Here is a 13,387-nt window from a genome sequence, read left to right as displayed (position 1 = left end):
GGGTTTTCTTTCCTTTTTGTATTTTCTCATAAACCAACCGGCAGGGTTAAAACATACCGTTTCCTTGGGCTCCCACAAAAGTGGATCTAAGACCATGAAAACCCACTGTGCTTTTTTCCTGACGCGAATCATGAAGCCGGGAGGTTTGCAAGGTGCTGCCCATGGGGCTGGCTGTGTGTGCTGCGTGAGGAGGTGCCTTGTGCTTCCCAGTTGCCTGCTTTGGAGTCCTGCTTAAACCAGCCTCATCCCTCAACCGGAGTTTGTTGGTTTGTGTCTCCTCTCTCTAGATGTACTGCTGTCCACAGAAGTGAGTGGGCTGCCTGGAGGGGACCGCCTGGACTGCGTGAAAGCCAGTGACCAGTGTCTCAAGGAGCAGAGCTGTAGTACTAAATACAGGACGCTGAGGCAGTGTGTAGCCGGCAAAGAGAGCAACTTCAGCCGGGCGACAGGCCTGGAGGCAAAGGACGAATGCAAAAGCGCCATGGAAGCTCTCAAGCAGAAATCTCTGTACAACTGCCGCTGTAAGAGGGGCATGAAGAAGGAGAAAAACTGCCTGCGCATTTACTGGAGCATGTACCAGAGCTTACAGGGTACGTTGCAAAACACAGAAACGTTACACTCCCCTAATGCAGTGTGTGATTTTGCAGCCCCTCACATCCGCGGCTAGCTTCTGCCACTGAGGCTAAACTGAGGGTCTGACCCTGTAATTCACATTGTGCTCTTCAGCTGCAAACTGAGGACCTTTCATCCGACTCAAGAACAGCTGCTGCTCCGTGTCCTGTTGTTGGGAAATCCACAATGAGGGTTTCCTCCAGGGGACCCAGCTGACCTTTCTAAACCAGAGGCAAAAGATAAGGGCATTAGCAAGTGCAAGAGCTACAAAAACAATCATTTGGAGACATTTTCCTAATAACGTTTAAACTCCTTAATTAGGACTCACCTAACAAGATCGCAGGACACTGGAACTAGTTTCTTAGCTCTTTGCTGAAAGTTAAATGTAATATGAAGAGGAGCATTGTTTTAAGGAGAAGTTTATTCTTTTCTTTCCCTGTATTTACTAGCAATGTTCCCTGGGTGTGTCGAGGCAGAAAAAAAGAAGTTTGTGCTCTCTGGAGTGTGTAGAAGTGCCAGTTAGAAGGGATACGACAGTGATTGACTCAGGACTTCTGTTCTTGATGTCACTGTCAAATTTCCCATTCTCTGCTGATAACAGTTGGGTCCTTATATGAGATATATCATTTTTAGCCCTGTTTTGCTCTGGCCCTGGAGTTGGAGATGCAGTCTTTTACTTCATTGTGGTCCCCATTTAACTCTTTTCTGTAGCTGCTTCTGCAAAAAGGGAATCCCTTTCTGTTCATTTATCCAGGCATCAACTGGAATGTTTTAATGAGTCAATATGTATTTTTGTTCTAACTTCCATAATAAATTACACTACTCTCGGACATTTTCTGCATCGTAAAAAGTTTCCCTTCATCTCCCTGCATCTTGTTGGGAGTGTTTTATTCCAAACATGCTAGTTTTTGGCTGTGACCTGGGCTGCTCCTCTGAAAAAGAGCTCTGCTGTTGGGGTGAATGAAGAGGAACATCCTTGCTCTCCTGCTGGCGCGAGATAGGACAGTCCCTGTGATGTCACAGGCTGTCTCTGCAAATTATGACCTTATCCATGGAGGAAGGAGAGGAAAGAACTAGTGACAGGGATAAACAACTTGCTTCTTTCAAGTGTTTTTATAGGTAATGCTTTGAGGAGAAATAGCCACACAAATTAGAGGAGAATATATTTTGCAGTTACAGAGTAGCTTCATTTCAGAGCAAAAGTAAACAACAGAATCTTATCCTGAATTCTTGTATTAAAAACATCAAATATTTTTTGTCTTTAGGAAATGACTTGCTTGAAGATTCCCCCTATGAACCAGTTAACAGCAGACTATCAGACATATTCAGGCTAGCACCAATTGTATCAGGTAAGCAGATTTAAAATGCTTTAACTGAAACATGATTACAATCTGCTGCTTTGTAGTTGAATTATGGAACTTTCAAGCAATACTCTCTTAAATAAAAAGAAATGTTAATGGCTTTCTGGATTTAGGAAGTTGATGATATAGTTGCACAAAAGAAAATATTAATTGGTTTTGAAATAATAACTAAAACTGAAAGAGTGCTTGGCAGGATGGCAATCTGTATTCTTTTTGAGTCATTCTTGACAATAAATGCTAAATTTTCCTGTAGGTGGCAATCTGATTCCCTGCGTTCCTAATTTACAAATCAGTTCCTTTTTGGGAACGTGGTCAGTGCAAGTTACCTCCCATTGACAATAAAGAAGATCAGAAGATAAATCTTTGAAATGTTTGCATAAGGGAATGCTTTAAAGAAGAAATATTTCTTATAAGAAATTTCAGAATTAAGGCTTGGCTCCTTTTTTTTTTTTTTTTTTCTGAACGGCTGCCTGTTTAAAGAGCCTATTCACAACTTCCTTCTTTTTCGAGTTTTTTTTCTTAACGTTTCTGTTGCTGTGTGGCTGTCTTTCAGAACTGGCTTGTAGTAATTTGAATATGTTGCTCGGTAATTATGCTGCTTGTTTTTTATCAGCCTAAATTATACTCATTTTGGATCGTATTTACTGAAACAATGATTTTTAGGCATTCACGGGGTTACAGGTTGGAATTAATTTTCTTTTTTGGAGTTTCAGAGAGTCTTATGAGGATGCAGTCGGTACTCAGGACCTTTATTTGTTTAGTTACGTAGAAAAATTGAACGTGCACAGTATAATGTGTAAGTCTGACAGTGCTGCAGCTGACCTGCTTATCCATAGCATGTCAGTTAATTAGTAGATGGCTCTTCAAAAGAAAGAAAAAAAGACCAGAGAGAGTGGCTTGACCAATTTTCAGAGGTACTTACACATTTTAGGACCCCAAGTCTCATTAAAAGCCAGGGGGACTTAGGTTGTTAAGTATTTAATGGTACAGATTTTCAAAGGCATATAGACACATAAAATGTAGATAACTGCCCATTGGGATTTTCAGAAAGGACTAAGTGATTTAAATAGGCGTTAAGATGCCCAGGAAGTTTTAAAAATTCTAAGTGCTTAATGCATCTTTAGGTATCTTAATGCCTTTGAAAATCAGCCCTTTAGTCACTTTTCAAAATGTGACTTCAGATCCAAATCACATACATCTTTTTGAAAGCATTATCTTAGTTTGGTGAGCAAGTCTGTTGGAGAAATAGTAGAGAACAAAGATTAATTTCTGAATAATCTGTATTTATTTTAATTTGTATTGCTTAAAACCCCCAACTTAACACAAAACCAAGACAAAATCAATGCAGGGAGTTCCGGGCTGTTTTCTTTAAGTTTATGGTCAGCCTGCTGAGGGCCAAATTCTAACTTACCTCAGCAGTTTTTTTGATTTCCATAGAAATACCCCATCTACACCCTGCCTTTCTGTTATTTTTAAGATTCCCCATTTACTTGCAAAGTAATTATCTTTAAAGATGCAATAATTTTTTTCTATCTATTCTGTGCAACAATGAAATATGACATAGTTACCAACAAGTGATGTCCATCCTACCACTGTCACTTAAGATGCTGCTGGACCGGTTAGGACTCAATTCTGTGTTACTAGTGCTCCCCAAATTGCTGTTCTCTTTCACAGAAGTTTCAGGTTTACAAGGGCTGGAGGCCTAGATTCAGAGAGCAACAAACAAAAGTTGTAATACAGTGGAAAACCTCCAGTATTTGGAAGTGTTGTCATCTGAAAGAAAAAGATTAGGAAAAGCCTTTTTCTTATCGTCGTGGTTACTACTGCATGTTACATTCTTCAAAGCTGCCTAGTCTTACAGATTTTTTTGCAGGGCTCTGCAAATACCCGAAACAGCAGAACTTGGTAAGATTTTTATATCTTGATTAAAACAAAACAAAAACACCCCCGCCCTGTAGAAGCAGTGTTGGCAGGGGTTTCATAACTGGTGCTCTGCTAATGTGGTCGTTGTGTTACTGCAGTATTTACTTTCCTTAAAGTTACTTGGGTGTAATTAAAAGCAGCGATTAACCCTTTCATCTCACGAAGGCCATTCTGTGCTACTGTATGACTTGGTGTATATATGTAGTGTAATGCTTTTGCCATCTTTTTATTTATGTTTGAGACAGTATAGAAGATCACAACAGTTGTCTTTTTATGGTACATAGAAAGGGGAAAAACTAGCTAAGATGACTGGTTTGTGTGTTACCTAAGTCTTTTGCAGCATATATAAGTCTAAGAAATGGAGGACAGTTTTTAAAAGCAGTTGAAGTTGGTCTAATTCTCTACTGAAAGCTGTTCAAAATTGCATCCTCTATGGAAACAGGATGTCACTTTCTCATTAATAGTCCAAGCATCAATATGTTGATTTAAAACAAAAATCAGGAATACGTTGCTAAACCTGTTACTAAATTTGTAGTTTCTCTCCAGTTCCTGTTATGTTAATGGAACAAGTGATGCAGTCGTGTTACTGAAGTGAAGCTTTGTTTTATATTTTTACATGGTCTATGTTATACTGGGACTAGTGGTGCAGTTAGTCTAGAACTAGAAGGACAACCTAAATGTTCTATAGAAAATTTAAAACAATGTCCAACAACACAGAGTAGAAAAATCTAAACTGACAAAATTATTTATTGTAGTTCTTGCTGTAAAGCCCAGGGTATCATATATTTAGATACTAACAAGCATGAATTTTGCATTTGAATCACTACTAAATTTGAAAGGGAAGTGTAATTTAAAAAAAAAAATAAAAAAATTTGATGGCTAAAATAGGAATGCGAGTTCAGCGTTTGATTTACTTCTGATGATGTATCCTGAGTGAGGGTCTCATCTTCCTTCCTTTCCATCTACACTTCAAGTTCAAAATTCAGCTCCTTCTATAAAGTTAGTCCTCTGACACCTCACATGGCCAAATCCAGGACTACGAGTCTTCCCAGCTGAAGGACAGGGCTGTCTTATTTTTGGTTTTGGGCATGTCTAGGTCTGCATTTTCTTTAGAACTACTATGTCTGATGTGGTGCTTCTGCCTCAAGGGTGTGAATTTCTTGCTGGTAGGCAGCTCTTCAAATTACTGAAGACTTGCGTGTGCGTTTTAGAGAGTAACAGATTTGGGTTAGTTATTATGATGTAAAGATTTTGCTTAAACAGGCATTTTTGCTTAAACCGTAACAACTTCTGAGAGGCGAAAACATTTTAAGGCCATAGACTTCTGTCACAACTACAGTAAATGCAAAATCTGTTGATTGGATTTCAGAGGTGCGTTTCACATCAGATTAATGATAGGTGCTTGAATTAGTCACTTGTTAAAGCTATCTACAGCCTTTTACTACCTGGGGAACAGTCTGCCACTTCAATTTGTATTGTATTTGACATTGAGCCTAGCTACTGGAAGATATCTTATTATTTTGGTATCAACTAGTACAGGATAGTGGTCATCTCTGTTGCACGCTGTAAGAAAATATCCTGCATAAAAACTGTAGCTTCGCATACCTGTAGAAATGCTTACCAAATAAACGTTTCTGAAATGTCTCATTCATTTAAACACAAAATGGAGAGCCACTAAAGCTGAATAAAATCCCTTAGGCCATATCTGTGAAGTGGTACACCACATTTTTAACTTACTGTTAAAAAGAACTGACTATTTATATCAACGTATTTAGGATGATATAATGCTGTCCTCCCATGGTTTCACTTTTAAGTTGCCTAGTTAATCACGGGCTTATTATCACATTGTTCAGCGTTGTGTATCTTTTCTTCTTTCTTTTACATCTATTATGTTCAGAAATAATCTTATAGAACAGGCTACATAAATTAGAATATTTCTTAAAACATGTAAATTTTGCTGGTAATCTGTGGAGAATTGGTCTGTCACGTGGTGCTAGTTATGTCTTGTTTCTAGCTGCTAAAATGCAAGACAGTAGAAATTAATTATTTTGCCAATATTTCTTTTTAGTGTAGTAAACTGTTTTTGCAAAGTGCCTTTTGTATCATTAAGGCATGAGAGAAAGAAACTGGCTCGTATGATTATATGTCAAAAGGAGCGTTTCTTGATTCTGCCATTCTCATGAGAGGCTGTTTACTCTTTAAAAACTCTGGGAATCTTCTGTTGCAGCAGGTATCTGGAAGCTTATATTTAGAAAAGGGTATACTTTATATTTCTTATGGTAAATTTCTTAATTAAAAACAAGAATTCAGTAGACAGCACAGCACGCAAGGCTTCTTAGTGGAGTGTATCTTCCATATTAGAACATGGGTAGCACAGCACGTGAAGTTAGGATGTTTGATTTGCATACTGAATAAGCTAGAAGTACAAATACAAACAATTATGGTCAGTAAGATGGCCTTTTATTGCATTTAGAAAGTTGAGACTATAAAAAGTTAGCAGTGCTGGAATTCTCAGAAGGGGGTGTGTGCTGGTGGTGTTGAAATTAGGCAGTCTCACGCGCACTCCTGTAGGGTTTCATGAAGATGGGTCTGGGTCTCCCTCTAGGATCTCTACGTTGTTCAGAAGGAGAGTGGGTCAGTTAGTAGTTTTCCCTTCTTCCTCCAAGTTTTTCAAAGTCTTTTAGGCATCCTGTATCATTGGCGTTCATTCACAGGTCAGGAAGTCAATGGTGGGAAAGAATGAAGTCCAGTATGCAAAACACTTCCTTCAAGATTTGACAGATTTTTATAAGGGGATACTTCCTCTCCCCAGCATAAAACCTCCTCTAAGTATTGGTGACAGCTATCTGGCCCCTCCCCATTATTTTAACCTTCCCAGGGATGGGGTAGAGATATCACAGAGAATGGACTGCAAGTGTTGCCTTGGGAAAAGTTGCAATCATTGAAGATGGGGGAGGAAGGTTGAGGTTTTTCAGTACGTATTCTCAGGACCCAGAGAAATAGAGCTTCTTTGTCTGGGTGCTTCAGGTCCTTTAGGATTCTTCATACCTTCTCTTTCTGCTATCTGTGTAAAGAGGGGCTGTAGAACTACAAAACACCGTGTCATAGTGAATTAATTTTGCCCGAACTTTCCTAACCCCAAAATTCTTTTATTCAAGAACTGAATGTTTCCCCATTCGTTTTTGCAATTCTTGAACTTACGCTGTGTTCTAGGTAGCAGGCCCCTGACACTTTAATTATCGTTTGCTGCTTTTTTTCCCTACCTGGTAAATTACTTTTCTTTTGTTGAATCCATATATAGCATTTTTTGAATTGTTTATCAAAAAGATAAGTTAGAGTCTCTGTCCAAAGCAGATTCACTGCTTTTTCCTTTTAGGGTTTGTGGCATGTGAATTAGTGGCTTCTTCCATGAATTAATACTGTATGACATCCCCAATTCCTGCTGCCTGGGGCCTCTAATCCTGTTTTTTTTCCCCTAAATCTGCGTATATTTCAAACACTACATATTTTTGTAATTTAACACTATGCCTTTTTTTAACATTTCTGGAAGAATATTTGAGATGACACATTTCTACAAAGGCAATTTAATTTACAAAATATTAAAAATGTTGATTTCTCTTGACTATTTACAATGCTCTTATTAATTCTTACCTCCCATATCGTTGCAGTTTATTTTAAAAAAAGAGATACTTCATGTTAGTTACCTTGCACATTCACCCAATTTCATAAGCAATAAACCAGATCTTATTAAGTTAATAGGAGTCTTGCAATCTGATTCTGTTCCCACTGAAGTAAGCATAACACATCAAAATCCTTTTATTTGATTATGATGTATTCTGTTTCCTGTGGTAATTTTTTTGGCTTAGTTCTGGTTTTCTGATGTGAGGTTGAGCCTTTTGATAACAGAAAAGTAAAAACATGGTAATTTAGCCAACACTAGATTGTCACATGCACAACTATATTTTACTTTTTAAGGTAATACATTAAATTAATAGGCCTTGGACCAATATGTAATATTGGTTTTACAGTTACAAATCCAGACTAACTCTTCTTTCCTCAGTGAGAATTTGTGGCCCTTTGCCTGTTGCAAGAAAGAGCCCCGAACAACACGGGCATCTATTTTAGCTGCGTTTAACGAAATGAAAATAGTTTGACAAAAATAAATCTAATATGAGCATGTACAGTGTTTGTGTTCTTTGACATTTCTGTCTGCAGATTTTCTTTGCAGAGACAACTAGGCTGGCTTCCAGTCAGATAACGAGTTATCAAGAGCGCATAGATACTAGTTGCTGATTTCCACTTCTGCATTTTCATAATCAGATTGGACTTCACACAAAAGAAAATCACTTTGGTGACTGTTGGCTTGCAGGAGCTCTTTGAATTTCCTGTTTTCTACATTTCTTGAAGCTAGATCTGATTATGAGAGGGGAATTAAGTACCTTGCTGAAGTAACTGATTGACTACCTTATAAAGGCAGTGCTTACGCACTTCAACTTCAGCAGGAACATGAACAGGCCTTGAAACCCCAAATAGGAACATGTAAATATCCTCAGTTTAGTCCATGTTTCTTTCCTTGGTGAGATTATTGGAACTTTTTTGGCTAGTTTCCTTGAAGATCTGTAAGACAGAAGGAAAGGTTTGTTCGTCAAGTATTTAAAACGCACAGCTTTGAGCAAATGTAGTTTCTGCTTGTCCTAGTAGTCTACGGAGGCTTTGTCACCCCGTTTCAACACAGGAAACAAGATGAAATCCATTCCATGGAAGGAGGAAGCATCAGATGATATCACACAGAGCATTTATGCATGAATATTCAGCGTCTCCTTGAATGCTGGGAGTAGTAAGAGAGAATATTTAGTAGTCTCAAAGGAGAGTAGTAGTCTCCTGAAGCCTCAAAGGAAAGCATTGGGAGATGTCTAGTTGAATAAGCGTGGCCAGGCATTTTGCTTGCAATGTATAGAGTGGACCATGTCCTTTCTTTGTCTGGAGTGGCATCTTTGGAGAGTGGAATTGCCATCCCTTTAATCTGCATCTTTGCAGGAAAGCCACAATTACAGCGTGGTGGGCCAGACAGCAAATGAGCAAATGCGTATGCGCTTTTGAGCAGCAAATTGAAAATTCTTGTTTCCCGTTACAAACCAGCTTTATGGTTTCCGTAAGTGCCACACTAGTTCCTCTGAAGTAGGAGCAAAAGCACACAGGTACTGCTAGCGATATTGGTGGGATTACGAGGAGAGATCGGGTACTCGCCTGTCACTGAGGAGGGAAGCAAGATCTGGTTAGCTATGGGAAGAGGTACCACCATTTCAAGGACGTGGTGAGCAGGAGCTGGCACAGGCTGTCAGGGGACCTTAGAAACACACAACTTGCCAGGAAGTTCCCAGTTTTGTCAGGTAGCTCCAGGCCGCTGTGTGGCAGGGGTAAGCAGCTGGCCACACGCAGGCCGCTAATGGGGCTGCGGAAGGCATGAGGTGGGGAGAGCGAGAAAAAGCCCGCGGTTGATGCGGCACAGCTTTGGCGCAGTGCCGAGCGCGATAAAGGTGGTGTAAGGACTGGTGTGGAGGAGAAGCCTGCGCTGAGTAGGCATATTTCTATGGCAGCCTTCCTCGGAGGGCTCCTGAAGTGCCTTGTCTGCAAGCCGCGTCCCCTGGTGAAATGCAGAGAACGGTGCCCAAAAGAGCGGTATCCTGCAGCTTTCTGTCTCGTGATGGCACAGCAAGGTGCAGTTTATGGCAGGCGATTTGCGCTCCGGCTCTTTACATTTTAAAATATTTTAAAACTTTATTTTCATAACCCTATTCGTATTTGACTCTCAGGGATAACTTTGACAGTCTTGGAAGAGCCAGTGGTATCTGTCAGGAGCTGACAGTATGTTAAAAACGCTAAGGGTGAAATGCCTGTGTGTGAGGAAAAGAAATACGAATTTGTGGATTTAAAGGCAGAACTTACTTGCCATGAGTATCCAACATTTCTTATTTTAAGATGTAAATGATACTGTTTTAACCTTAGAAAGGAATGAGTTTACAGCTTTGATTTTTAGAAACACGACCATTTTTGTTCATGAAAACTAATTCTGTAATTTATTTTATATTAGTTTTTTGGTATTATTTTTATATTCTTGCATTTTCTGTGGATGAAACTAGCGCAGCAACAATGCTGTCAGTATAGTTAGAGCATTAACACAATTAAGTTATTTTTGGGATAGCTCTTTAGTTACTATGATCCTTTGACAATTTTGGTAAGTGTCAGGCTATTGTCCTGTACAATCTGCACTCAGCCTGAAATTTAATGAGAGACGCATGACACAAAGTGTAACGGCATAGAGATAGCTCTTCCTGCATAGAAATTTGCAGAAATGATGGAACTTGAAGATATCAAACAATTTGAGTAGGAACCCATAAATAAAGATGAATTTCTGCATTCACTGGTTATATGATTTTATCACTGTCTGGTGTCCATAAAATGCATCTTCCCATTAAAGTTTTGTCATGCAGCTGATGAGGTTCAGAAGTGTTAAAAGCTTCCAGTCTCTTCCTTTTAAATTCTGCACCCTAAATTCAGTACTAAAGCTCAGTTTAGCAAAACCAGAAATGGTCGTTTCCCCGTTCCTCCTCCGCAGGAGATGGTTCCGTGATTCTCCCTGCTCCCCAGTCCCACAGTGCTCCAGCCCACTGCTGATGTTACTCGCGTTCAACCCTGACAGCCAGGCTTGTGCTAATTGCTGTCGCTTCCTTGAGCTAATAACCACAGCTCATTCCTGCCTTGACATACCTTTTCCATATACTGCCGTGCCTCCTTTGATTGTCGACTTTGCTCTCTCTGAACTGTAACTCCTCTGCCAAATCCACTACGGCTGTAGGAATTCGGTGGTTTCTTTCTCTGTTGCTGCAGCGTGGAGTAAATCAGCTTTCCGCCTCAGCTACCCGTTTCTCGGAAATCTGACTATGGTTTTTCCTTTTCCTTTTTATGACAGGCTTGTCTCTGCTTTCCTGTCTGATATCTTGCTTTGCGGTCTGCCTCTGCCCCCCACGTGGTGCTCCTTTTCTCCATTCCCCCAACAGCTCCCTGCCCTCCCTTGTCTGGTACCTCTGGTGGGGCAACGCCTTCTCAGCTTCTTCAGAGCTTCCCTTAAACTCTGCTTTCACCCTCTCTGTGAAGAGCTTGAAATGCGGTCCAATAAAAGGAATTATTCCTGAGTAATGGAACTAATAACAGCCTGTTTTCCTACCAGAGTCCTCCATCTCCTGGATGCCCCCACTCTGCACAGACAGAGCTCCTCGCTTCTCTCCCTGTGGTGTGCCCACCTCCACATATACCACCTCATCAACTTCACTAGTCCTTAATTCTGCCCCACATCTCTCGTCTCTGTGGGGCAGCACGTGCTGCGGCTGGTTTGGTGTTCCACGTGCTGAAGGGCTGTGTCGTGGGCAGGCACCTGCTCCCTCTTGGAATGGCTCAGAGCCAGAGACATGCCTGCCTTGTCTGCAAGCAGGCAGGTCTACTTGAGTCTAAAACCTGCAATTTTTCATAAAATTTGTAAGAACTTCATATTCATTCTTCTGGCAAACTTGTTTGAGTATGTCCTATGGGTTAAAAAATCACTGCTGCAGGCGCGTGGAGAAGTTAGAGGAGGCTAATATTCAATTTACCTACATCTCGTTGAAAAATTAGGATTAAAAAGGCAAATATGGTTCCTGTCATATCGCTAAGCATTAGATTGTGACATATCTCATCTTATTCTAGTCTCATAAAATATCTAGTGTGTTGTGCAAGTGTTATAAATAAACATGCAGCGGACTTGAAACATACAGACAATTAAGTACTGTTGATGGCTGACGATTGTATTAGATAATTGAGCATCTCAAGATTCTCAAAATGGGAAAGAATTCATGCATTTGGGTTAGTTGGCATGAAGATTATTTATTCAGATTTAGAAATGAAACAAGAAAGGACGGACCCATCCAAAAGCTGTCATACATGAACACATATATTGCATTTGACTATTTGGATGATACCACACTGTGTTTACAAATGACACCGCACTTTTTAGAGTCATCTTCTTTTTCAGATGAAATATTTTTAGGATTAAGGACTAAGTTTTGCTGACGTTTGTTGTGGTAAGGTCATAAACAAAATGAAGAAAGGGGATACTAGCATTTGGTAGTAGTTTCAAAGAATTTGTGTCCAAATACCCCGACTTCTGAGCCTTGCCGCTTGCAAGTTGAGTGGCGTGTATTCTGCACAGCAGTGGCTTTGCATTAATGAACGCTTAAGCAGCAGATTAAAATGTCTGTTTAAAAAATAGGTTAGGATTATGTAATAACACAAGTCTTGGATACTAATAACAGTGAAGATAATTTTATTGAGCAGATTAAGTGCAATTAGATCTCAACTACAGAATATTTAACTACAATACCAGATCAAAACCCGGTCCCTGCAGCTTTACTTGCTTTCCTTCACACCTACAGGATCAGCACCTGACAGTAAAGTAAATTATCATTTTCATTGTTGTTCATTTTATATTGCCATGGGAATGTACATCATGTTATCCATTAGGACCTGGACAAACAAGTCTTTTCTCCACATACACAGTCAAGAAACAAGACGTGATTGAAGACAGCAAGGTGTCTGCACTGTTTGAAATTCTGTTAGAAATTGATAAATTTGCTTGTCATATTTCTTTAAAGGACTACATAGATATGAACTGCCTATAGTATTCTCATATGAAAAGTCTTGAAAATTATAGGTTTATAATAAACCCATATAGACTGAGAAATTGTGGCAGTTCTTTCTCTCGTAAGCTATTTACTTAATTTTAGTCTCCTAAATAGCGAAATGGAGACACAAACTTGCAGTGGCTGATAACACTTATGACCTGATGAAGTAAACTGCTTTGATCCTTTGAGAGGTCAAACTGTGTGTGTTTCTAAGCAAACATTCCCCAAGGCGGCTGATGCGTGAGATGTCTCTTCCCCTTCCAAATGTCCCATCTTCACAACACAAAATTAAAGGAGACTTGCAAAGAAATGTGGCGCGTTAGTGTATTTAATCTTGTCTATAGATTGGTGTGAGAACTGTTGAACACAGGGTTTGGCATTTGTTTTTTTGGGTTTTTTTTTTGTCGTTTTTTAATTTTTGCACAGTTTAAAAATATCTAGACAGCTCTCTTCTGTGTTGGGTGAAAGTGAATGCATTAACTCTAACTGCACTAATGTTTAGGAAGAAAGGCATACAGTGTTTTTTAATTTAGTAAGTAGAGAATTATTTGAATCTGAGTTGGAGCTTCATTTAGCTTTTTAATAAATTTCTGCTGTGTAGCTAAAAATATCTTCGTGCCCTTGACCTTTCTCTAAGAGCTGTGGGAAGATTAGAAAGCATAAATAAGAATAAATTTAGAATTAGCCTATTTGAAGAAAATTGGTACTGAATGCTTTGGCTATCCGCAAAATGGTATTAAGTTGTCAATCCTACAACATGTCCAGTCTGGCAGAGCT

The 13,387-nt window shown here is 39.5% G+C and overlaps 1 protein-coding gene across 1 annotated transcript in view; it reads left to right on the top strand.

The window, feature by feature from the left end:
• Positions 1-13,387, top strand: part of GFRA1 (GDNF family receptor alpha 1) — a 141,659-nt gene that overhangs the window by 1,792 nt on the left and 126,480 nt on the right. The window contains exons 2-3 of the mRNA XM_074592357.1: positions 288-590; positions 1,878-1,961. Coding sequence (XP_074448458.1) covers positions 288-590; positions 1,878-1,961 — 387 coding nt within the window. The remainder of the gene's footprint in view (positions 1-287; positions 591-1,877; positions 1,962-13,387) is intronic.

Source organism: Larus michahellis, chromosome 6 (genome assembly GCF_964199755.1).
Source record: "Larus michahellis chromosome 6, bLarMic1.1, whole genome shotgun sequence".
In the NCBI taxonomy this organism is placed as follows: Eukaryota; Metazoa; Chordata; class Aves; order Charadriiformes; family Laridae; genus Larus; species Larus michahellis.
This window is presented reverse-complemented; position numbering and strand designations above follow the sequence as displayed.